Raw genomic sequence first — 24,489 nt, 5'->3', positions numbered from 1 at the left:
GTACTATCGAAAGAGTACACAATGGAATGTGGCGTGAGACAGGGTGGTTTGAGCTCCCCTACTCTGTTTAACATTTATATAAATGAGCTCATTGCTGAGCTAAGCAGTGTGCATGCAGGTTGCTACATAGATGGAATTGCATTTAACAATATTAGCTATGCTGATGACATGGCGTTGTTGAGCCCATCAATGTCAGGTCTCAGAAAATTAATAAAAATCTGTGAATGTTATGCTGAAGAGCACGGTTTGAGATACAATTCAAAGAAAAGTGAGTTACTCATCTTTAGACCAACCAATATGAAATCAGTAATCTATCCCTCAATTACTTTGAGTGGTGTTGTCTTAAACCGTGTTCAACAGTTCAAATATCTGGGACATATTGTTACGGAGAATATGAAAGACGACCTTGATGTTGAAAGGGAGCGAAGAGCATTGGCAGTGAGAAGTAATATGCTTGTACGAAGATTCTCACGTTGCACAGCAGCAGTAAAAATAACACTTTTTAAAGCCTTTTGCCAAGTATTTTACACGTGTAGTCTGTGGACGAACTGTACAAAGAAAGCCATGAATACTCTTCGTGTCCAGTACAATAATGCGTTTAGGATGCTGCTGGGGCTGCCACGCTACTGTAGTGCGTCAGGCATGTTCGCAGATGCGCATACTGATGGTTTTAATGCTATAAGACGCAAACGAGCTGCCTCCTTGTTAAGTAGAGTTCGTGGCAGCACCAACAGCCTCCTAAACGTTATTGCTGGCAAATGGGATTGTCCCATATTGCACTACCTGGGTAACTTGCATGTATTGTAAAATGTCATGTAAAATGTGTAAAAATGTAATTTCAATTAATAACTTAATATAATTATAATGATTCAATACATATTCTATTATAATTTCAATGATTAATGTAATGTGATGTAAGGTGGTAATTAATAGTGTACTTTTATTTTATTTTTTAATCAAATGTAATGTATGGGTTATCCTGAAATAAATGATTATTTATTTATTATTTATTTTATTTATTTAAATGCTGATTACGCGCCAAGAATGTTCAGGGTTACCGCTAGAAAAAAAATATCTTGTTTATGTTTTAAGAATAATAATTTATATAAATAATTTGTTCGTATAATAAATTAATGCGATTTTTATTAATTTGTTGACTTACAATTGTTAAAATAAGATAAAAATATATGTGATTCAATTGTTTTTTTGGGAAGACAAAACTGTTGATCACAACATTTTTTTATGCTGGCAAGGTGTTAGAAAGAGACAAACGGCCTCCGTTCTAACTATCCCTCTCGGCTCGGATTTGCCTCTGTGTATTATGCAACAAATTTAGTACATTATTGCGTTGGAATAGAGTTCAATTTCGTAAATATATATTTCGAGCGTGCGCAATCTTGTTTATTATATTACATCTATGGGGTGGATCTCCAACAACCAGTCCGCCATTTTGGGATGACCGCCATATTGTATTTGTAATGACGTTTCTTAGCTCTAGCTAATAAATACTAATAAAATAAAGTGTATAATGTGCTAGTCAGTAAATTTTGTCATCAGAACTCAGAGCGTGTGCAAAAGGAGATGGCCAAATTTTCATAGTAAAAAAACCCAGAATCGACAGCAACGAAATGGGTACCAATGGGTTCATTATGATAGACCTTTGATGGTGCCAAAAAATCCAGCCTGAAATCCATGGGGTATAGGAGCTATATCATATTTTCACAAAAATATGTTATGTTGATTTTATGTTGATTTTAAAGATTATTTACAAAAAGGGCCATAAAAACGAGGTATACTAATATCATACATGCGAATAGTAATATCACCATAGTTACAGAGTTTGCCTGGTAATTAAAAGGTCTTGAGTTTGACCCTCTCCCCCCCCCCCCATTGCACTCGTCACATGAACCTCTCCAGATACGATTAAGTAGCGACCTTACCGTGTCCATTTCGACCGCGCGGCCACCTCATAATTTTTGATGAAACTTTGCCAGGAATTAGTAGTAATTTGTTACTTTTCACTCCTCTTTTCCTGAATTTGTTACAAAAAAATCCAAGACGCTATGACAAAGAACAGTTGGCCGCTAGAACCGCCACTTGCCGTAGTCATCGCCCGTGATTACTCAGAAACTATACAATGCAGATAGACGAATAATACATCAAAAGAAAGGTCTTTATTTGTTAAATTTGTTACAAAAATAAAAAAGGTCAAAACGTAGATAAACAAAAAGTTATGCAATGTTAAGTTTTCAGGTTATGAGTAGGTAAGTATATCACCGTAGGTACCAAATTAATAGAGGCTAATGTGTATAGAAAATTAGTCTTTAATTTGTTACAGCGAAAAAAGACAAAAAAATACTAGAAAGTAGGTTCAATAATATGTTAGAGTCGTGTTTATTTTGCCCCGCGGACGGCAATATGCCAAAAAAAAAAATTCGTTTTTATCGTTATTAAAAGTAGGTTTAAGCTTAATTAGAGTACTAATCGATGGGTAACGTAACCTAGTTTGAATAAATATAGCGAATTTAACTGCAGCATTCATATTTTAGGAGATATTTACAAAAACACAGTGGTATGAAACTGTATGAGAGTAGGGTGTCCATGCATTTTCACATATTCGAAATTTTCGTTATTCACGTCTCATTTTTTTAGGGAGAGTGCATACTAGTAGTGTACCATGATTAGTACAAAGGCATGTTGTTAATTTTGTATTCTGAACAAATATGCGGTTCGTTTTGCGGTCATATTGATGTCCATTGTTCTTAATTCTTTAAAGTACCCATTTACTGATAAAAAAATAGTTTCATTGACTTTCCGCAGGTGTTTTATGATGGGAACGATTCCAGAAAAATAATCTCTTTTGTTTTCAATCTATTGTTATAAATATTTGTCGCAAGCGGTTTAAAAAACGATATTTTTTTGTTGCAAATAAATTCCTGTGCTGAATTTTGAAGTGTATAGGTACTCGTACGTATTTAATTCCCGTGATTTTCATACTACTAAGTTACTGAGACAATTATCATTATAAATCCAGAAGTGTCTAAAAGTGCTTAGTTATCAGTTGTGCTCACTGTATGTTGGAACTCACCACCAAAAAGTGTATTGCAGAGGGATCCAAATCGACTGCGATAAGTTTTTTTTTTTCAATTTTATGATGACTTGTATAAAGTAATAAACTGTGTCCTTATAATTATTAAGTATATATAAAATGACATGAAATTCATGAAGTCTCTGCCACATTTTAATGTGATTTCATTTCACTCCAAAAGTGATCATCTCTTAAAAATATTCTTAGCTTAATAACTTACATTAGCTTTTAATTTAGCTGCAAAATATAATTGCACACTTCTTTCATAGAAGTGCTGACCGTTAGTGACCGAATTTTTAAAAAAATAAATCGCTGCATCTTTGTCTGTCAAATAACGACGACTTTTCTTCGTTATAAAATTATTAATTAAGAAAAGTTCTTGCCCTTAATATGTACTTACTTACATAGCAATTATTTGTAGTACCTCAGTATGTATATTTTGTTTGTGATGCAGGCAACGGATGTTTAACCTTTGTATTATATTATCAGTTGCTTTTATTGCAGCAAAAATAGGTAAAGCTGGACGAAAATCTATTGTTGAGAAATCAAAACAGAGAGAAGTTTTTATGAAATATGCCGAAAAACTACTGGATGTTAAACTGAATGACCCTTTATTTGATAAAATTGCAAGTGATTTGGATAATCTTATGACACCAGCAGCTCTTTACATGTCACTGAAAAGAAATTTCAGGGAGTTTCTAAACACTGAATGCAAGCAGCGAACTGTATGTCCGTCCTCGTCATCCTCATCATCATCCTCAAGCAATAGCCCGAGAACTGCATCCAAAATATCACATTCTCATGTCGAGTCCAATCAGCATCATAGTGAAAACGATACAAAAAACTTCAAGTTCGAATTAGATATCCATGACTGGAAAAAAATGCAACCATTAAATGTCTTGTATAAAAGAAATGACTTGAGAACATGCACTCCATTTAAAAAATATAAAATACTGCCTAAGTACAAATGGGTGGATATTTTAAGAGAAAAGATTTGGCTCATTACTAGATTACCTTGTACATGGAATTTCAAAAGTTACAAAGTGGAGTCTGAGCATCATATTTTCTATCTATTTGTGACTTTGATTTTTATAAAGTATGCACTCTCCCTAAAAAAATAAGACGTGAATAACGAAAATTTCGAATATGTGAAAATGCATGGACACCCTACTCTCATACATTTTCATACCACTGTGTTTTTGTAAATATCTCCTAAAATATGAATGCTGCAGTTAAATTCGCTATATTTATTCAAACTAGGTTACGTTACCCATCGATTAGTACTCTAATTAAGCTTAAACCTACTTTTAATAACGAGAAAAACGAAATTGTATTTTAGGCATATTGCCGTCCGCGCGGCCAACTAAAAACGACTCTAACATATTATTGAACCTACTTTCTAGTATTTTTTTGTCTTTTTTCGCTGTAACAAATTAAAGACTAATTTTCTATACACATTAGCCTCTATTAATTTGGTACCTACGGTGATATACTTACCTACTCATAACCTGAAAACTTAACATTGCATAACTTTTTGTTTATCTACGTTTTGACCTTTTTTATTTTTGTAACAAATTTAACAAATTAAGACCTTTCTTTTGATGTATCATTCGTCTATCTGCATTGTATAGTTTCTGAGTAATCACGGGCGATGACTACGGCAAGTGGCGGTTCTAGCGGCCAACTATTCTTTGTCATAGCGTCTTGGTTTTTTTTGTAACAAATTCAGGAAAAGAGGAGTGAAAAGTAACAAATTACTACTAATTCCTGGCAAAGTCTCATCAAAAATTATGAGGTGGCCGCGCGGTCGAAATGGACACACCTTACCTACTTGAAGAGGTTTCCCTGTTATGTGTAAACTTCTGAACTGGCAAAGGTTAATTAAAAAAAAAAAGTAAAAGAAACCTTAAAAATATTTTTTTTTATTTTTAGGTTTTTAGTCACTATTCGCATTAGTGAAAAGTTCTCGTCAATGCGAATAATATAAGCCCAAACACGAGGTAGTTAATATTTACCATTGCCGAGTTCTCTTGACCTTCTCTCTTCTCCATCACCAGGTCAGCTCTAAACCTTTACTCGTGTATAGTGCTAACAGACATACACCTGAGTGTAAAGTTTTTACCCTAGGTGCACAATATCTAATGAACAGCAAACAGAAAAGTTAAAGTTTTTTATGTACTAAAATCTTCATCTAAAAAACCTTGTAAAAAGAGAACCCCATGGTTTTTAGATGATATGAAATACTTTTTATAATTCACACATTATACTGAATTCAACCATACATACGAAGTTTCTGTCGACTCTGGGTTTTTTTTTGCCCATCTCCAAATATCCTGATCGACGATCGGGAACTGGGTCAAATTAAGATTCCAAGATTTTCTTACATACATAGTTACAAGTGATGCTAATATAAGCGTGTTAAAAAAATAAAAATAAAATCCCTCATTATAAAAAGCCAACGCTATACCAACGATTTCTCTGGTTGTAAGATAATGTGTTAAATGTTATTAATTTAATATTATTAAGTTTTCAACATTCATAGTTACCATAGTTATTCATAGTTTTTGTTTATACCTACATACAAGTTTTTAAGAATATCATTTTATTATTAGTATTGTCTACATTTATAACAATGTAATAAAGAAGAAAGTTTAATAATCTTAGCGGAGTCGAATTTGTCTCACATAGCTAAATCTTGTAGTCACCCTATTAGAAAGGGACAGACAGCCTCAGCACTGCTTACTTCACTCGGCACGTTTTCAGTCCTGTTGGATACTACGTCTATGCTTCGACTAAATAAAAAAATCCTCGGGCAGCGGGCAGGCATGTCATTGTCAATGTCAACTCAACTGCTGTCACTTCTGTCACTCAATCATAAGTCAAAGTCATTTCAAATTTTCATTATCCTAACCTAACCTATTTGTTTGGAGATTTACCGTGATTTCTGCATAAACATTAAAACAATAATGTTAAAATCAATATTCAGCAAATTGAATCTAGCTAACTCATGTCGTGGATTTCACACCACTGCTTGCATGAATGAAGTGCGTCTGCTCAGTCGCCTGAGAGTGGTCGACAACTCAGAAATCGGCAAGCGAGCCATGGCTGAAGGGAAACCTCCTAAAATAATCTGCGTCTATAATAAGAAACGTAAGAGAACGAATTTTCTATTTAAACACGTCTATTCATGTGTCAATTTGTTCTGTGACAGGGAACTGTTGACAAGCAGGTGTACTGCAATTCCTCCTTTTGGAAAACTTTGCCCAGTTCCCACACAGTCACTGGATGCGAGTTCAAAACATTGTAGATATCTTTACTGTTGGATAATATATTATTTGGAGGAACGGGGGTCAGTGGGTCGTCTTAGGGGCTTAACAAGCATGTAATTCAGATAAAAACTAAAACAACTTCCTTTTATATACCTATCTCTTTTCAGGCGTGGGTTATATTGGCGACAGAGTATTGGTAGCAATCAAAGGCCAAAAGAAGAAAGGCATCTTAGTTGGATTGAAACAGACACAAAATGTTAAAGTGCCTAAGTTTGACAGCAACAATGTTGTGCTAATAGACGACAATGGAACTCCACTGGGCAATCGTATTCACGTGCCTATTCCCACCATACTGAGAACCATCCTCAAAGAAAAGACACACTCTAAGGGAGCAGACTACACTAAGTTATTAGCAATAGCAACAAGATTTGTATAGTACAGTATAATTTAATGTTTAAGTAGGTCATTTGTAGTTTATAATATACTTACCCAGAAGAAACTTCCCATTCTTTTAATTCCTGCACTCACCAGACATCTGTGATATGTGTATATTATTTTTTATTACTTTGCACAGAATACGTCAGTTAACACCCCCCAGTAGGCTAAATGCACACAACAAACTCGGCCAATGATCTGATGAAGGATAAATGCAAAGAAAACAATAAGAATCTTTGAAATTTGAAAATTTAATAAAACTTATGTTCAGTTTCATTTAGAGTAGACTTAATTAAGACACGCTACCTACCGATGGAGATGAGCAGACGACACGACAACAATATTACAGTTTACTCATAGTGCTCCTGGTAACGTGACAGTGTCTCGTGTCGATCACATTACATCTATGGGTTATTGCATCGGTTACAGTGAAGACGTCGACACGAGACGGCGGGTCGCGAGCGGCCGTCCCCAGCGCACCGCTGCGCCTACAGTAAGGCTTTACAATTGTTTACCTATACAAATCGCTAATGTAACATTCAACTTTACAATAAAGACACCGATGCATTTACATCTGTCGGTAGAACCACAAATATAAACACTATGGAGAAGGCGTCCGGCGAGCCGGGCCGCGTCTGGTCGCCGCTTGCTAGCGAGTAGGTATCATATCGTCTGTATAATAATGCACAACAGCTGTGACTAGATATTAAGATTCACGTGCGTTCACTGCTACTAAGGTATCATGAGGTGCCGCCGACGACTCGGTAACATGTAAAACGATCAACTATCTAATTAAACAACACATGACTATAAGAACTATGCTAAATAATTAAAATTTTCATGATAGATATCTATTTATATTTGGACTGAAGAAACAGTCTAACGGATTAACGAACAAACATTCCTAGGTACATACAATATATTACAAAAACCGGTATAATATAACACAATAAAGTTAGTTGAATACATAAATATTTGTACATTGACTGTCCGTGGGACCGAGCTAGGCTGGTACTGGGAACACTGGCACACAGGAGGAACACTTCGCACACGGTCACTTGAGGGCGGCGAGGACCTGCGGGGGAGGGGGCGGTCAGTCGGGAGGAGGGGGGGGATGCTCCGGTACACGGTCCTTCCTACACGAGCCAGGTCCAACGGTCCGGTAGCAAGGATCGAGTACGGAGACCGGGCGGCGATAGGGCGGGTAGGAGGGGGGGGAGGAGGTCTAATGCGCACGTTCATTGCCCTCGACTCTTAATACACAGATACTTCTAAACAGCTAATATCGTAAAACTTTACTTGTATAAAATTCGGATAAGGCGATAAGATCAGTGTATATAGTAGAAGTACACGACGATTATACGTGAGATGTGCATCCACTGCTACTGTTGCTAACTGTATGCTTAGAATTGTCTCTTCCGTTTTTTTTTCTACAAAATTATAATTGTAAACAATGGAAAAACTTGTGCGCTTACACACTTATTTTATCGGCTGCATAAAGCATTGAACGAAATGCAACATACTATAAATGATTCGAACAATAGATCAACTTTGTTAACACCAGTTATCAGTGGATGACAATCCTTATAAAAGTATGGCTTGAAGACTTAAAACCATAGAGCAGATGAAACGTTAAAGTTAAAATATCGTGTGTCCGGGCGGCGTGACGTCACGCGCCGGCCGCGCAGGCGACTACGTGATATGCCAGTATACAACACTCAGCTACACTACAGCCGACTGTGAATCCTCTACCCGACAACCGTGTGATGGACTCGCGAACTGAGCCCAAATAAAATACTAAATAACAAAATAAACTAAAATTACTGCAACAAAAAACTACAATAAAAAATCTACGTCCGATTCGACTACGATAAAGATCGTCTGATGATGTATAACTATAATATAATGTATGTATATCTTAAAGTTAAATAGAATTTTTAAAATGTATTACGATAGATCTAACGCGAGTGAGTCGCGCCGCTGGTCCGCCCGCTGCTGCTCGCGACAAGGCGCGGGTGCATTGTCGGGACTATAATTAACTCGCGCCAACTCGTTAACATTACGACCGCGTCCTACGATAATTACGCGATAAATATGTATTAATAGCAAATACTAGCCGCATTGCAAACAAAACGCTCTGTTCACAGTTGAGTCATTCGCACAGTCGCGTCTTCACAGACCAGCTGTGTACGAGACGTGACTAGTGCTGGTCCGACAATGATGCAATTTAAAATATACTTGGCCAATGATGTCAATGCACCCGACGCTGTGTCGGCGGCACGGTTGCACATCGCACACTTCCGAATGTCCGTCGCTACGTCTGCGTGTGTCTTACGTACGTTAGTGTACGTAGCGACGTGCGTGTGTGCGTGACGGCAGGTGCGGGTGTGTGTGCGGGGGCGGGGGGGAAGGGGGCGCGACGGACTCGCAATTTGAATAGTGTTCTAGCTAGAGCGGAGAGGGGAGAGGCAAGCGGCGCGTCACTGACGCCGCCTACACGTCAACCACCATCTTCTTGTGTATGTCAGTGTTGCCCACCACGTTGCAGAACTCCTCGAACGATATCTTGCCGTCCTCGTCCTTGTCCGCGAACAGGATGGTCTTGTCCACGATCTGCTGCAGCTGCGTGTCCTTGAGATTGTTGCCCACCATCATCTTCAGCACCTGCGGCACACGCGTCACTCTCATCAGTACCAGTAGTCCACGCCCTGTGACAATACTGCCAGGGCACTCTAGCCGCTTAGATACTATGGCATTCTAGCCGCCTATCGGTACACATCCGGTTTATATCGTCTTTGTCTATACAGGGTGGCCCATCCCCCATGTATGTTCAGCGATTTTTTGTACTTTAGGAGCAAGAATTACTTTTTTTTACGTAATTTTCATTTCAACCAATTTGTTTTTTCTATTTTATCTTTTTTTTCCTAACGTTTACAGATGTTTTTTTTTGTTTGTTTGTGTAATTAATCATCATGATAGTAGCTAACACCTGAAACCACCTTAACATTTTTGGCTACTGAACTCCAACAGTAATTTTGAACTTCAGATAAAATCACACAAAAAAAAAACATCTGTAAACGTTAGGAAAAAAAGGTAAAATAGAAAAAACAATGTTAAGATGAAAATTACGGAAAAAAAATAAAAATAATTCTAGCTGCTAAAGTACAAAAAATCGCTGAACATACACGGGGGTGATTCGGATACCCCATAGCCTAGAGCTTCTAAATTTTTCTTTTGGGCGCCTATTGATGGGCCACCCTGTATATACTCATATAGAGGTAGTAGAGAGGACATTTATTTGATTGTTTGTTTGTACGGTCAATTGTACCCAGTGGCTCAATACAAATACATTAAGCCCAAACAGTAGACCTCCTGACCTGACTATGGGGCATTGAGATTGATTCCCATATCGAATGTAAATTAATTTTTCTAATTGGTCTAGTCTAGGTAATAATAATAATAAATCAGTGACCATGCATACATAAACCTCCTTCCTCTGAGAACTTCCTTCTTTTTAGGAAATGATTAAAAAGTCAAGTCAAAAGTTTTTATTTCAAATAGACTTGAGACCTACTATTACCTACCTATTCTTAGGATCCTCAATAGCTAGGAGCGCGGTTGCAAGGGGTGGGAAGAAGAATGGATGGACTTATGGAGAAGGAAAGGTGAAGTAAGTAGCATGAGATGATTACCTGGAACAATTCGCCGTTAGAAATGAAGCCGTCGTTGTCCATGTCGTAGATGCGGAAGGCGAACCTCAGCTTGGAGAGCTTGTCGCCCTTGACGCTGAACTGCGACACGCCCTGGATGAACTCCTTGAAGTCCACCTGCAACACGCGCCGCGTCCCTCAGCATCGCACACACTCTCGAGTACGGCACGCGGCCTTTGCGCACTCGTACTACATAGCATACGATATTACAGAATCCAGAGTGGATGACAGTCGACCTAAAGTCAAGGTGCACCCATATCAGACATATACAGGGTGTGTCGTTCACAATCACATTAAATCCTATCGTGGGAGCTACTACCCGCACCGGGATAAAACATAGCCTATGTTACTCTCAGATAAAATAGCTTTCTAATGGTGAAAGAATATTTAAAATCGGTTCAGTAGTTTTTGAGTTTATCCATTACAACCAAACAAACAAACAAAGTTTTCCTCTTTATAATATTAGTATAGGCAACATCATTATAAACGTATCGTTTTGGTATCTCTACTAACAACAAAATAATGTTAATATAGAATGTAGCTATACATATAGAAACACTGCGCGGCTGATAATGTTTTCCGTGCAAATTATCCTCTTTCGTTAATGTTAGTGAGTCAGATTAGCGTTCAGTGAGCAGCCGCGAGATGGAACCGCCGCGAGTTCGCTTAGCGACCTCACGTCACTAACTCACATGATTCATATGCAAGTTTGTCAACTGAATGCTAATTTAGACTTAGTCGTCGAACAATAGGCATGGTGAATGAAAAAAAAGTTATTATTCCATCTTTTAGATAACCCTAAAATAATAGACACGTGATTTTGCTTTTCTCTCACTAACAAATAACACTGACGATACATACATCACGATTGAATGTTGTGTTACGTCACTTTTGAGCACAAATATACATAATCGTGACGTCACGAACCCCCATCTTTGTTGTATTATATGTTAGAAAATCTTACTAATCCTACTAATATTATAAATCCTACTAATATCCTACTAATATTATTCTTTTACGCAAAAACGGCTGGACCGATTTGGTTGAAATTTGGTATGTAGATAGGTGATCCCTCGGATTAACACATAGGCTACTTTTTAACAACACACCACGCGGGCGAAGCCGCGAGCGGAAGCTAGTATTTAATATTTTGTTAAAATAAAACAAACGTTTTATTTTTTTTTGCCAATATTAAATGCGAACTAATTTTAATCACAATTTCAATATTTGTAAGGTGTGTGGGTCCTCAGCGACTGTATACTATGTTTACGGTTATCAGTAAAATATATTTTGAACTGAACATAATATACGTCTATAACGTCTATGGTCAACACATGTTACGGGAAAATTATCATTTTTCTTTTTAGAAATGCCGTATAATAAGCGCAAGTTGCGGATAATCTAAAGTTTCGAAATATAATATTTAAATGGTTGATGAAACTCAGTGAATAAGTAAATTCTGCTTAGTCGTAGTTCCTTGACATTTTACATATTCACGAACATTACGGTGTGGTATAGGGTATATAATACCGGAGCACGTGTACTAAGGTTAGGCGTGGCGCTCACCTCTCCGTTGCCGTCGGCGTCGAAGATGTCGATGACGCGCTGCACGAGCGGGTTCTGCTGCAGCTCGGGCAGCGACATGAACTCGTCGATGGAGAGCGCGCCCGAGTTGTCCAGGTCCAGCTTGCGGAACCGCTTGCCCAGGCGCCGGATCTCGTCCGCGTCGACTGCGACACACAACACTTTCAGCGGAACCACCGGTCGGGCGCCGTGCCTCGCGCCCCGACCTCGTCCTACTATTACAATGCACTATTATTCGCAAAACACCCACATTTTATATTCAACCATTCCTTACACAGTTTCAATCCATACCTGTTACGATTACGGGTTTCGGCTGCGGAAGCTAATGCTCTCACCTGTCGAAACTACTTCGACAGATGACAGCAAAAATGTTATCATCCATCTCACCCTTACACTAGTAGCAGTGCTTCTATATCGATAACGAGACTAATAATACATTAAGTATACTAAAATCGATTAACAGTCGCCGAGTCGGGGCCATGTTTGACCTCGCCCTGTGTAGGTACTCTAGGTAAATCAAACGTGTAGCAGTTAAGGCATGCAACGCAACACGATTATGAAACAGATGCAATTACAACAATTAACATCATCTTCTACACATACCATTCAATAATTAGCAATATCCTAGTAAGTATTGTAAATGTCATAGCACGAACACCTACACATTTACTATGCACGATTGTTAGACTTCTAACAAATAACTCTTAACTGGGTAAGTGCCTACATGTATAATAATGTAACATTCAAATTGATCCACTTGTCTATTCTATACTGAATGTATTAAGGCTGCTAACGAGAATATTGGTAAAGGGGAGCACCTGTCTGACTTGTCGTGTGCACAGCACCAGCACACAGGCTGTCAGACGTTTCAATACACAGGTGAGCAAGACATCAGCACACGCGTGAACAAAGCGCAGCTCACAGCAGGTTGCCCCTCACTCCTCACTTGTCTAAACTGTGCTGTTGCCTATGACTGCACTCTTCCATTACTAAATAACTCTTTCCTTATTCGCTTAAAACATATTTCTATGAAGGTAATCAAATATATGCCATCGTAAATGTACCATTAACTTCATTTTTTACTAAAGTAGGGAGTCCTTAAACGAACGTAAACGTAAGATGCGTCCATCGCCAAACAAGTGTAGTCACAGTTGCGTAAAAAACACGATGAGTCGGCACACAGCGCAGCGAGCCCTGCGAGCCCTGCGATTGTCCACGCCGGCCACCTCATTCCTAATTCTATCAAATAAGGCAGCCACGTGTCCGATACGATCAACTTCACAGAATTGTTAATGGTTTAAATCCTAAAAAAGTTAAAACTTGGACAAAAGAAGTCTTCTCTGTGAGCAGAATCTCATCACGTGTTTGTGACACAACGAGTGCACCACCTCCGGCGAGCGGGACTTGCCTCCCAGAGCACACAACATTGACTAGCTCAAGCCACCAAAACTGCCAGCATATTTTATGTCATAGAATCTATGACAGCGCATAGAGAGAGAGTGAAACTGAGCGTTAAATCGCTATTCATAGCAATTTGCGACCAAGCAATAGACAAACGGTCGCTGAACACGTAGCGAAGCAAAGCGCAGCCGCCGCCCGGCTGCTGTTCGGCAGGCCGCACAGCGACGGCTGCCAGCTCTCCTGCCTCAACGGTCACTGTGCGACCTGCCTTGCTAAGCAGGCCACATTCAATTTTATCATCCACAAGTCACTGATCATGTGATTGATTTTTTTCAACAGCTTTACAAGTGGATATTTCATAAATAGAACATAGCTACAAGACTAGTAGTATAACTACCAGAATGAGTCTGACATAGTGTGCACAAGGCACATTGTGACTTGTGGAAGTGGTTATGTACATGTAGCTGACCTCTCTCCTGCTTACATAGATTCCTTGCTCCCCAGTAATACATAGTAGCATTCTAACATCCAGAGCTCAAACATTCTAACTAGAGGCTGGCTGTGACGCGGATGCACTAACAAAACATAACTATGGATCTCATGTAGAAACTCATCCAGAACAATTTTTAATATATTTGCTTTACATTATAGTGATACAACATTATGCAAAATAAACAGCACAATATTTCAGTTTAATATTATTTAATCATAGGAAGCTGAAAAAGATATAAGCAAATATAAATACAATATTAGGTAATAAAATATAGTATATTGTGTAGAGCAAATTATAAAATAATGAAAAGGTAATATTAAAAAATAATATTTTATTTATCTTGAATCTTAAAGTATTTATAATTGGATAAAGTTTCATATAAAAAAGCCAAATGAATGGAATATAAAAGCCTTTAACATTTCAGTTGAGAGCGAATGTTTAGGCGAGAGGACCATGGTCTCGTGTCAGTAGCTCCATTCAACTTCCAATTAATAAAATACAAAAATTGTTCTGGACGCTAAAGTGTGTGCGTGCGGTACTCTAACATGTAGATGAACATCGGAGGCGAGTGACACTACGACACTCACAGTTCTCCACCTTAAAATCAATGCAGTTTACACGCGCTGAAAACAAACCTCTTGTTATGCTTTATTTGCACACCCTACATGTAATACAGTCGGGACACTAGTGGTCCCGGGGCCAGTCGGGTGAGCACATGTGTTACCCACACATACATATTAGTACATAGAAAGCATCTCATCCATTACTATGATTCATGTGGAACTGATCATAAGTACTTGTATTTATTGTATTATTTTATACTTCAAGATAGTTATAGTCAAATAATATTCCAGCTACTTATAAATATCTCTAAAACACTTGAGGCAAGAACTAAGCAGTTATTAAGTAGGTACCATAGTGTTAAATGAAAACGTAAAGTTTAGATCCAGAAAGAAGAATTTTCACAAAGTAAAGCTGGTGCAATACTTACAATTTGAACATAGTTCCATGGGAATAGAATTCTCGTTACCCTGCAACATAAAACATGAGCGCACGGTTACTGACTGCCGTCCCTGCCTGCGTCTTCTCACAACGACCTATTTCACAAACAGACATTACAACTCTTAACAAATATTAATTAGTTTAAGAAAGTATGCCAAGTGTCGACTCTGCTGTCTACTTAGGGGCTCGAGCACCGGTGGGTTGGTTCTCATTTTCGCCTAATTTAGGACCTCCATCCCAAAAACTTCTACCTACAGTCTCCTCACCGTTACCCACTTAACAAAAATACATTTACTAACCATTTTGTGTGTATTTAAAAAAACACTGTATTATCAACACAACAAACCGACGACTATCGAAATCTTTTTACAAATTTTAATCAGTCGCAACAAACGAAATCTCACTGCACCTTCACACCATCGATCTAAATAAACGCACAGATTAAAAATAAATGAATCTGCAGACAGAGTACAAAAATGTACGCATATCGTGCACAAAATAGTATATGTAATAAATATTACTCTTAAAATGTATCGCGAGATTAAAGGCATTTTTTATCAAAATATATGAGAAAGTATCGACTCCTTGGCATTTCTAGTGTAGCTTAGCTACTAGCAATGAACTTTAGATTTGCAGTTAATATAATGATTAGACTCGACACCAATATCACACCAACAACCGTATCCAAGTTTTATTTATTCTGAAGATGTACATAATATCAATGTAAACTACATTATTAAGTGATGATGATGATGTCCTCCTAGCTTATTATCGTCTACGGTAGCACCTATTATATGTATAAGAAAATCAGCCATTTGTGCGGGATACATTATAGTGCACGAGCATTAATTTGGAATTGACCCCGTGGCCCAGTGTACAACAGTCACACAATGCACATGAGCAGAAACTGATGAGTGAAATCTCGAACTGCCTAACCCTGCCAATTACAGCTACTACGTGTAATAAATAAATACATTGAATTGAATTGAATTCTGTGACCTCAAAGCACCTCAAAGTGGCAAAGGCATAGGTTATTGGCCAGAGACAGTAGAGTATACATGATTGACAATCGCATGCTGTCGTTGCAGCAGCTGTCCATCTGAATGTCAATGTCAAAGACCCTGCTCCCCGCTTTCTTGCCACCCACCCTCTCTTTCAGAAGTTTCAACCATGGCGGCCGGGGTAGGTTATCACTAATCGTAAAAAATCTAGATAATCGGAACGTTAATATACCAATTTCCTTCAGAGGAACAAAATTCATCGTCATATTAATATGCGAAATCTTTATTTTTGTAGGTACTCTACACCTATCCAGAAAACTTCCGTGCTTACAAGGCGTTGATCGCCGCACAGTACTCCGGAGCCGATTTGAAAGTGGCTCCTAACTTTGTGTTCGGTGAAACTAACAAGTCTGCAGAATTCTTGAAAAAATTCCCAGCGGGAAAAGTGAGTGCTATTTTGTTCGTATTGGTGAATTTTGCCGGTGAATTCTTCGCTCGTATTTTGTGAGGGTGACGTGTTAATTTCGTGATTAATTGTAGGTGCCAGCTTACGAAAGCGCTGACGGAAAGGTTCTGCTCACCGAGAGCAATGCCATCGCTTACTATGGTAAGTTTTCACAGTATTAATGCTAACTGTTAAACAGCTGCTTCATTATAACCTACAAAAATTGTGCTATCCGCCCGGTAATATTAGGTACGAATAAACTATCCAATTGTGGGCAAGCTGCCAGTATGGGATATGCCCATTACATGCCCGTTATTCATTCAAGTCATACAATACTTTAAAATGAACAATCTTACTCTTTTCTGGTTGTGATTTACTCAATAAGTCTGAAATGCAGGATCAATGAAAGATACTGTCAATTTCACATGATACCTCACAAGTATCAAGGATCAAGCTGAATAGCAATATGTACAGGGCCATTTGAAAAGTGGCACTATCTGTGGTTGACCAAGTTATGCTTCCTGCAATTTTAAATTAAACACCATAATCCTGTCTTGCTGCGATCAACTGATCTAATAGCCACAATCAACCTGTACTGAATGAACGCAAAATCTAGTCATATGTGATTTACAGTATCGAATGCTGCTCTGCGCGGCACGGATGCGGCCACGCAGGCCCGTGTGTGGCAGTGGGCCAGCTGGGCTGACAGTGAGCTGCTGCCCGCCTCCTGTGCCTGGGTGTTCCCTTACCTAGGCATCATGCCCTTCAACAAACAGGTGCATTTCACTGACATCCATTTACTAAGAATATTAATCTGATAGAAAGTAATAGGCATGACAACAGGATTACCAAATACCAAGAAATATTGGACACATATTTTTTATTTTAACAAGAAAAAATCTTAGATATAAAGTATTACAGGTAGAGAGATTTTGAGAAGTCACATTAATATGGTACCAAAAGTGACATTATAACACAAAGGAGATTGCCACGGGGCAGGTCCCTTTTGTGGTATCGTGTGCCTGAATGGAATAATAACCTAAAAATATTGTTTATTTTTTTGTTTCCAAATTATTTTTTATACAATTTCTTTCACCCTGGGAATAAAGTTAAAATTAATTAATAGTTAAACATTACGTCGACATCCGTTTGATTGGTAAACAAAAAAAAGTTGCCAGATATCAAATAACTATTGAAAATTACGTATTTTAATCAATAGAGTAATCGATATCAAAACAAAACAGTTATTAAAAATAAAAAAATACAATTATTTTTAATTATTATTCTAACTATATTCATGATAAGTCTATATTGTTGAACAGATAAGATAAGATAGATAAGATAAGAGCGATTTTAAATTAAAATAAAAGCCTTACGTAATTTAAAAACTTAAATCGATTTATTAATGATTAAATATAATTGCTCTGGCAACATTTACTTGCGCATGTCACATCACTTTGACGTTCGTTCGTTGTGTGTTCGTGATTGCTTTGTATAATACGTTGAGTTTTGAATTCCGTATTTACTTAGTTATTATTTACGATACGTGCCTTTCTGCTACCACCGAGTTGAGCTAATAAGTTCCTCGCGTACTTACTTTATGTTTTGTGAGATAATTGACTCCTCTTTGTGAGATATTGACTCTAAGTGCTTGACTCTTGTTTGTGCTGTTCTTTGTGAGATAAAGTGCTATTCTTGGAGAACAATTTGACTCTTAGTGAAATCCTTGTGTGATATTGAACTCCCGAACTGTTTTTGTCAGAACTATGTCTACCCCAGCCAGAAGTCGGGCACACCGCCTGTCTTACCGACGCTGTATTAACTGTTCCCTTTTACTAGCGTCTAATTTACGCCGGTATACAGTTGAGGAGTTGAACGAGCAAATGACAGTTCTTCTACGAACTTGGACAACGCCTACACCTGTAAGTTATCGTGTGCATAAACAATAATAATTATTGTGGACAATATAAATATAGTGGTTAAATGCATTATGCAAACTCAAAATAACATTTGATTAGAGTAAACTTAGCACTGTAAACTTAGTTCTTTATGAGAGTTTATGTATTTACAAGTTTAAGCAGTTATAAATATAGAATAGTATAGAATATAATCTTTTCCAGGTAACGTCAGATGATATCCTATGTATTGAATGTTATTTGCTGTTGCAAGAAAGGATATTGTCAAATATAACTGGATCCCACGAGGATATATCACCTGCATATGGTCACTTAAATGTTTGTTATGGATGTGGTATCTCTGTTGCAAGTCGGAGAACCCACAGAGTTGAGTTAGACTGTCCACAACGTAGCATGATTTTAAGATGGACTTTAGCACATCTGGTGAGTATTATTTAATAACATTCTGTATCATCACGCCTATAATCCCCAATCACAAGCGTGACGACGATTAGGCAGAGGTGTACCTAACAGTACACAATACATTTTGTCAGTTATGTTCTAAGTAATAACGGTGAGACCATGCAATCAACCAGGCACAAACCCAGTATTCCAGGCTCTTCTGGTTACTACTCATGAAATCTTAATGGAAATACCCAGAAACCCAATCCTGGAACTGAACCTGAGATCTCATACCCTGCAATTGTGTTTAACATTTTCTAAATAATGTTTCAGAAAAAATGCTGCATAGTTTATTTCTAATTGATGCTATTTTTATTCATATGCTTGCACAATAACAATATAGGGTTTGGTACCTATTCTGATATTCACTAATACCAACTATTTCATTTTAGGTTCCACATTTACAAAAAGTGTGCATTCCTTGCTGGTTAGCAGCAACTCGGGAGACGAGACGTTTGGAGGTTCAAGATTCAAACAGACCTGCAAGGGTCATGGATGCAGCTCTATCTTCATTAGAAGACCCCGAGATACCTGAACCACCTCCAATGCCAGCTCCAACATCTCAACCACAACAAGCATTACGAGTTCAATCTAAGATTAACTCACAAAAGTATAAACGAGTTGCTGCAGCTTCTCGTCACTGTATGTTTGTAGGCTGTGATAATGATGAACGTCTTTTAGTACCTATGACTATAAAGGAACTGTTGTTATTGCAGTACAATATATATATACCTTTAAATGCTAGAATCTGTCATCACCATTTATATAGCAATCAGTGGGATGAACTGACTACCAACCTAAATGACTTTACTAGCTTTCAAGTTGATGATATATTTTCCATACTGGAAAGAGCTTCTCAAAGAAGTTTAGATTTTAATAATATTGCAGCAATGGATGCACATTTACGCCATTATTGGCTGGGACTTACAGAGATGCAGTTTAATGAAATATTAAATAGCCTTCCTACTTTACATAATAAGGTTAGAAATCCTAGCCTTGCATTAAGCACATTTCTTGTTAAACTTAGGACAGGGGACAGCAACCAAAGACTGGCAACTCTTTTTCAATTGCCACGATCTACATTAGAAAAAAAAATGAACATTGTTAGGGAATGTTTAAAAGAACATTTTGTACCAATGCATTTGGGAGTTAATCACACTAATATACAAAATGTGGCCTCACGTAACAGGACTATTCCTGAAGGTCTATTCGGAGACAGTAGCATGGCTCCAGATTCTAAACCTGCTATTGTCATATGTGATGGTACATATGTTTATGTACAGAGTAGTAGTAACTACAAATATCAGAAACAGACATATAGTCTACACAAATATAATAATTTGGTTAAACCCTTTTTAATCACATGTTGTGATGGATATATTTTAGAGTGCATTGGACCATATGAAGCAACAAAAAATGACTCGACAATCATGAGTGATCTATTTCGTAATGAAAGTGGTCCAATGCGCTCATTTTTTAGACAGGGGGATGTCTTTATATTGGATAGGGGATTTAGAGACGTGATCCCTGAACTCCAAAGCTATAATTATAAAACATACATGCCTGAGTCATTATTGGAAGGTGAATTTCAATTGACCACTGACCAAGCAAACAAGTCTAGGTGTGTGACTATGTGTAGATGGGTAGTTGAAATTGTAAATGGTCGCATCAAAAGAGACTACAAACTGTTTCGACAAGAATATTTTAACAGAGCATCAACACACCTTATGGATGATTTTAAAATTGTTTGTGCCCTTTTGAATAAATTCCACCCAACAATTGAAGATAGACCTGACGCTGCAGAGTATGTGCAAATTGCTCAGGCGAGATTAAACAGTAGTAATTATTTGGGGGAATTTATTCGAAGGGATAACATCAATAGGAGACGTACGGTTTTCCAAAACATAGACAGCAATGCTCCCCATTTAGATCATTTTCCAAGATTAACTTTAGATGATTTAAGAAGATTTGCATTGGGATCTTACCAATTAAAACAGGCTAGATCCTATTATGGGGAGCACATAAGAAGTAATGGTACTTATAATGTTGAAGTAAGCAATGATGTCTTGGAAGAGGATTTGCCCTTAATATTGGGTCAAAATAATTATTTAATTAGGACTAGAATTAAGTCCCGCCATGTGAGCCATAAAACATATTACTCTTATTTGTTGATAAGTAGAGATGAAGATCGGGCAAATTTTTTAGAAAGTATCATTGCTTACTATTGTAACTGTCTAGTGGGTAACCGTACGGTAGGGTGTTGTGCTCATACTATGACAGTATTGTGGTATTTAAGCTGGGGCCGCTTCAACAATGTGAGTGCTCCAGCTCAATCTTTGGACGAAATATTTTATGAAGAATAAATAGTTTATTCATGTTTTGTTTTTTTTTTATTTCCCTTGCTATTACTAAAATAATAATAACTATCAATAACGGTAATTATGAGTCTATACTAATATTATAAAGAGGAAAGATTTGATTAGGTAGGCTATAATTTATCCGGGTATGGAAAGGTGTTCCCGGGGACGCGGGTGTAACCGCGGGAAACACATAATAACAATTCCATTACTTTATGCATAAATAGAGACATAATTCCATGGTACTGCTATTTACAGTACATATTTCTATGCTCATAGTGATCTATAGTCCATGTCAATTTCTAATTATAACCTATATTCTTAAAACAGAAAAATAATGATATCTCTTGAACCAGGGTGAATAAATGAAAAAAGGTTTCTGATTATGAAAATGCAATGTTTTTCCTATTAGTTAAAATAAAAATCTTCAGGGCACAAACATTTTTCACTGGGACCCAACTTCCCTTACAAAACGGGCAATCTCCTTTATAACAATATGTTGTATCTTTATTGTTATTGGTCGGTGAGAGAAAGGTATAAAATTGTGTCATTGGTCATGCTTATTTTTCAAGATTTATGCAATAAAGTTTGACAAGTAGTCGTATTGTACACTATCAATACCAGGACGTGGTGTTCTGTTTATCATTTTTGAAATCTGTACTTTTGTTTACCTATTGTTACAGATAAAAATATTTGATCGTGGGCTTGTCTTTATTTTGTTTTTATTTGATGGGTATAATTTTTTTGTGTTTACTTCTTTATAGGATATTTGTCAAGGCCTTTGCCATTCTAGTGATCTAAATGAAATGTTGGTCCACACTAGGATTTTGTTGAGTGTAGTAGTAGGGTGGTTAACAAAGGGAGGGATGAGTGTGTAGCGTGTTGCAGCACGTGGAGCGCGCGCGGGCGGAGCTGCTGGCGGCGCTGCGCGCGCTGGACGCGCACCTGCTGCCGCGCACCTTCCTCGCCACCGAGCGCGTCACGCTGGCCGACATCGTCGTCTACTGCACGCTGCTGCACGCCTTCCAGGTAACTAGCGAGAGCTCCGCCCGCTATCACTTCATTGAGCTGTACCTAATCTTCCATAGGAGACACTGATTTATTTGAATAGTCACTTTGTTCTGCACGTCTTATGTGTTTTGAATTTCTCTTTCCACTTAAATCCAGTGATTTGAAAGGTTAATTATTTCCATGTGTCAGCACGTGCTGGATCCTCAAGTCCGCGCGTCTCTGCCGAACGTGTCTCGCTGGTTCAGCACGCTGGCGGCGCAGCCCGCCGTCACGCGCGTGCTGCCGCCGCCCGCGCTGTGTGCCGCGCCGCCCACTGCGCCGCAGCTCAACAAGAAGGTAACACACACACATCTATGGCGCCGCCCGCCGCGTATACAAAACGCCTCAAAAACTGAATATTAACCTTATTCAGCTAGAATTAATATCTATATACGTCATCATGAAATTCTCGTATTATTCAGGACTCTGGCGATAAGAAGAAAGACAAGAAGAGCGAGAAAAAAGAACAACCCAAAAAGAAGGAGAAAGAGGAGTCAGCCGCCGAACCACTGGACGAGCTTGACGAGAAACCGAAGGAGTCCAAGGATCCCTTCGACGCCATGCCCAAGGGGTATGTCACACTCTCACACTAATCAATGCTAATGTTTTCAAAAACTACAGGACTCCCAAAAAACCTATATTACATACATTATTTTATCGATACTACTATGCACACCTAGATAAATAGTTGATCACCTGTCTGGATGTATGGGCTATCCAACACTGAGTTTTTTATGTTCAACTTTTAAGCAAACAAACCCGTACATTGCAGAACCTTCAACATGGATGACTTCAAGCGCTGCTACTCCAATGAAGACGAAGCCAAGTCCATCCCATACTTCTGGGAGAAGTTCGACCCGGAGAACTACTCCATCTGGTACGCCGAGTACAAATACCCCGAGGAACTCGCTAAAGTGTTCATGAGCTGCAACCTCATCACCGGTACGTACTGCATATCTTACTACAGCCATCATAGTCATAGTGTTGAGTAAAACAGGAGTTTGGACGAAATGTTCCTGGAGCATCATTAAAATTCTATGAACTGGCAACACATTTAAAATGTGTTGAGTCTTCTTAACAGAAACTCTTTTTGTAGTTTGGGCGATTGAGATTCTAATTCTGTCCAGTTGTGACAAAGCTACGTACTGACCGACCGCGTGTGTGCAGGCATGTTCCAGCGGCTGGACAAGATGCGCAAGCAGGCGTTCGCGTCGGTGTGCCTGTTCGGCGCCGACAACGACTCCAGCATCTCCGGCGTGTGGGTGTGGCGCGGGCAGCAGCTGGCCTTCCCGCTGTCGCCCGACTGGCAGATCGACTACGAGTCGTACGAGTGGCGCAAGCTGGACCCCGCGGCCGCCGACACCAAGCGCCTCGTGCACGACTACTTCTCGTGGAGCGGCACGGACAAGCAGGGCCGCAAGTTCAACCAGGGCAAGATCTTCAAGTGAACTCTGCGCCGACACATATTTATATTGTATAAAGTACTTGCATTTATTTTGTATCACGCCGCCGTATCTGCTCTGCTCGACCACGATTGTGTAAGTCTGTGCGGCCACTTGAAATAAATTGTTTTTTATTTATGCAAGTGTGTTTTTACTTTTCCTACATAACCAACAACTATAGATACGTAACAAAAGATCTCTTTGTTTGAATGAGAATCTCTTTTTTTGGAAGTCTGTTAATAACAATATATCGGATTGCATTTGAAATGTAAGAACTCTCGAAGTTAAAAACGGGCATAAAAATGCTTTGGGGAATATTAATCGAAGCGCATCGACGCGTCAAATTTTTTACAACTAAAGCGAAGCCGCACGAATGCACTCTCACGTGTAGTAATGGGCATCAACAGCAGAGCTATTGAATCACTTGCCAGTTGACGCGTTGGTTCGCTAGTGGGAGCGAGAATGCACCAATTTGTGTGTGTTGTCTTTTTTAAATCTCGCTATTCGATTTTGACATCATTTACTTAGGAGAATCGGGCCCCTTTTGAAAAGCGAGCTCCTAAGTTAAATTATCGCCAATAAGGATTGTTTAGCGATGAATGTTAATGCTTTAAGATTATAGTCACGTAAAAGTGACTCAAATCAGGGGCCCGATTCTCCTAAGTTAATGTCAAAATTGAATAGAAAGTTAATCGCAATAGCAGTTTTAAAGTAAGCGGGTATTCTGCTACAAATAAAAGACCAATCGTATACCAATGACCTTCGATTGGTCTGCCATTTGGTTTATACGGTAGTTTGCTCTGCAATCATATTGCAATCGTAAAAAAATTGTGCAACTCGGGAATACTGTAGCTA

General features: G+C 38.4%; 4 protein-coding genes across 6 annotated transcripts; 3 read left to right on the top strand and 1 right to left on the bottom strand.

Annotated features, from left to right (window-relative positions):
• The first annotated feature begins 5,963 nt into the window (after positions 1-5,963).
• LOC124636403 (39S ribosomal protein L14, mitochondrial) lies at positions 5,964-6,856 on the top strand. Its single transcript, XM_047172487.1, has 2 exons — positions 5,964-6,238; positions 6,525-6,856. Exons 1-2 carry the CDS (start codon positions 6,055-6,057, stop codon positions 6,791-6,793), a joined length of 453 nt encoding a protein of 150 aa, XP_047028443.1. The 5' UTR covers positions 5,964-6,054; the 3' UTR covers positions 6,794-6,856.
• A 169-nt stretch (positions 6,857-7,025) lies between these two features.
• Positions 7,026-15,441, bottom strand: LOC124636402 (calcineurin subunit B type 2). Of its 3 annotated transcripts, XM_047172485.1 has the most exons (6): positions 15,282-15,441; positions 14,972-15,011; positions 14,568-14,603; positions 12,069-12,232; positions 10,485-10,619; positions 7,026-9,456 (listed from the first exon to the last, which is right to left on the bottom strand). In XM_047172485.1, exons 1-6 carry the CDS (start codon positions 15,282-15,284, stop codon positions 9,286-9,288), a joined length of 549 nt encoding a protein of 182 aa, XP_047028441.1. In that variant the 5' UTR covers positions 15,285-15,441; the 3' UTR covers positions 7,026-9,285. The 3 variants fall into 3 exon arrangements, with proteins under 3 accessions (XP_047028441.1, XP_047028440.1, XP_047028442.1); XM_047172484.1 differs by lacking the exon at positions 14,568-14,603 and having other exon boundaries at positions 12,069-12,301; XM_047172486.1 differs by lacking the exon at positions 14,568-14,603.
• A 593-nt stretch (positions 15,442-16,034) lies between these two features.
• LOC124636401 (elongation factor 1-gamma) lies at positions 16,035-23,777 on the top strand. Its single transcript, XM_047172483.1, has 9 exons — positions 16,035-16,164; positions 16,279-16,428; positions 16,524-16,590; positions 17,062-17,204; positions 22,031-22,171; positions 22,343-22,489; positions 22,615-22,763; positions 22,965-23,134; positions 23,360-23,777. Exons 1-9 carry the CDS (start codon positions 16,153-16,155, stop codon positions 23,638-23,640), a joined length of 1,260 nt encoding a protein of 419 aa, XP_047028439.1. The 5' UTR covers positions 16,035-16,152; the 3' UTR covers positions 23,641-23,777.
• On the top strand, positions 17,434-21,165 carry LOC124636400. Its single transcript, XM_047172482.1, has 3 exons — positions 17,434-18,350; positions 18,549-18,767; positions 19,178-21,165. Exons 1-3 carry the CDS (start codon positions 18,195-18,197, stop codon positions 21,146-21,148), a joined length of 2,346 nt encoding a protein of 781 aa, XP_047028438.1. The 5' UTR covers positions 17,434-18,194; the 3' UTR covers positions 21,149-21,165.
• Positions 23,778-24,489: the final 712 nt, after the last annotated feature.

The sequence above is a fragment of the Helicoverpa zea genome, chromosome 14, assembly GCF_022581195.2.
Source record: "Helicoverpa zea isolate HzStark_Cry1AcR chromosome 14, ilHelZeax1.1, whole genome shotgun sequence".
Taxonomy (NCBI): Eukaryota; Metazoa; Arthropoda; class Insecta; order Lepidoptera; family Noctuidae; genus Helicoverpa; species Helicoverpa zea.
This window is presented reverse-complemented; position numbering and strand designations above follow the sequence as displayed.

What these genes read in the sequence shown, in the direction of transcription:
- LOC124636403 (XM_047172487.1), top strand. Translation starts at nt 6,055, where the DNA reads ATGTTAAAATCAATATTCAGCAAATTGAATCTAGCTAACTCATGTCGT. An exon ending in CTGCGTCTATAATAAGAAAC is followed by an intron (nt 6,239 to 6,524) that starts GTAAGAGAACGA and finishes ATCTCTTTTCAG; the next exon opens with GCGTGGGTTATATTGGCGAC.
- LOC124636402 (XM_047172484.1), bottom strand. An exon ending in CATGGAACTATGTTCAAATT is followed by an intron (nt 12,302 to 14,971) that starts GTAAGTATTGCA and finishes GCATTGTAATAG; the next exon opens with TAGGACGAGGTCGGGGCGCG. An exon ending in ACGCCGACGGCAACGGAGAG is followed by an intron (nt 10,620 to 12,068) that starts GTGAGCGCCACG and finishes CGCGTGTTGCAG; the next exon opens with GTGGACTTCAAGGAGTTCAT.
- LOC124636401 (XM_047172483.1), top strand. An exon ending in CGCCGCAGCTCAACAAGAAG is followed by an intron (nt 22,490 to 22,614) that starts GTAACACACACA and finishes CGTATTATTCAG; the next exon opens with GACTCTGGCGATAAGAAGAA. An exon ending in GAGCTGCAACCTCATCACCG is followed by an intron (nt 23,135 to 23,359) that starts GTACGTACTGCA and finishes GCGTGTGTGCAG; the next exon opens with GCATGTTCCAGCGGCTGGAC.
- LOC124636400 (XM_047172482.1), top strand. Translation starts at nt 18,195, where the DNA reads ATGTCTACCCCAGCCAGAAGTCGGGCACACCGCCTGTCTTACCGACGC. An exon ending in CTTGGACAACGCCTACACCT is followed by an intron (nt 18,351 to 18,548) that starts GTAAGTTATCGT and finishes AATCTTTTCCAG; the next exon opens with GTAACGTCAGATGATATCCT. An exon ending in GATGGACTTTAGCACATCTG is followed by an intron (nt 18,768 to 19,177) that starts GTGAGTATTATT and finishes ATTTCATTTTAG; the next exon opens with GTTCCACATTTACAAAAAGT.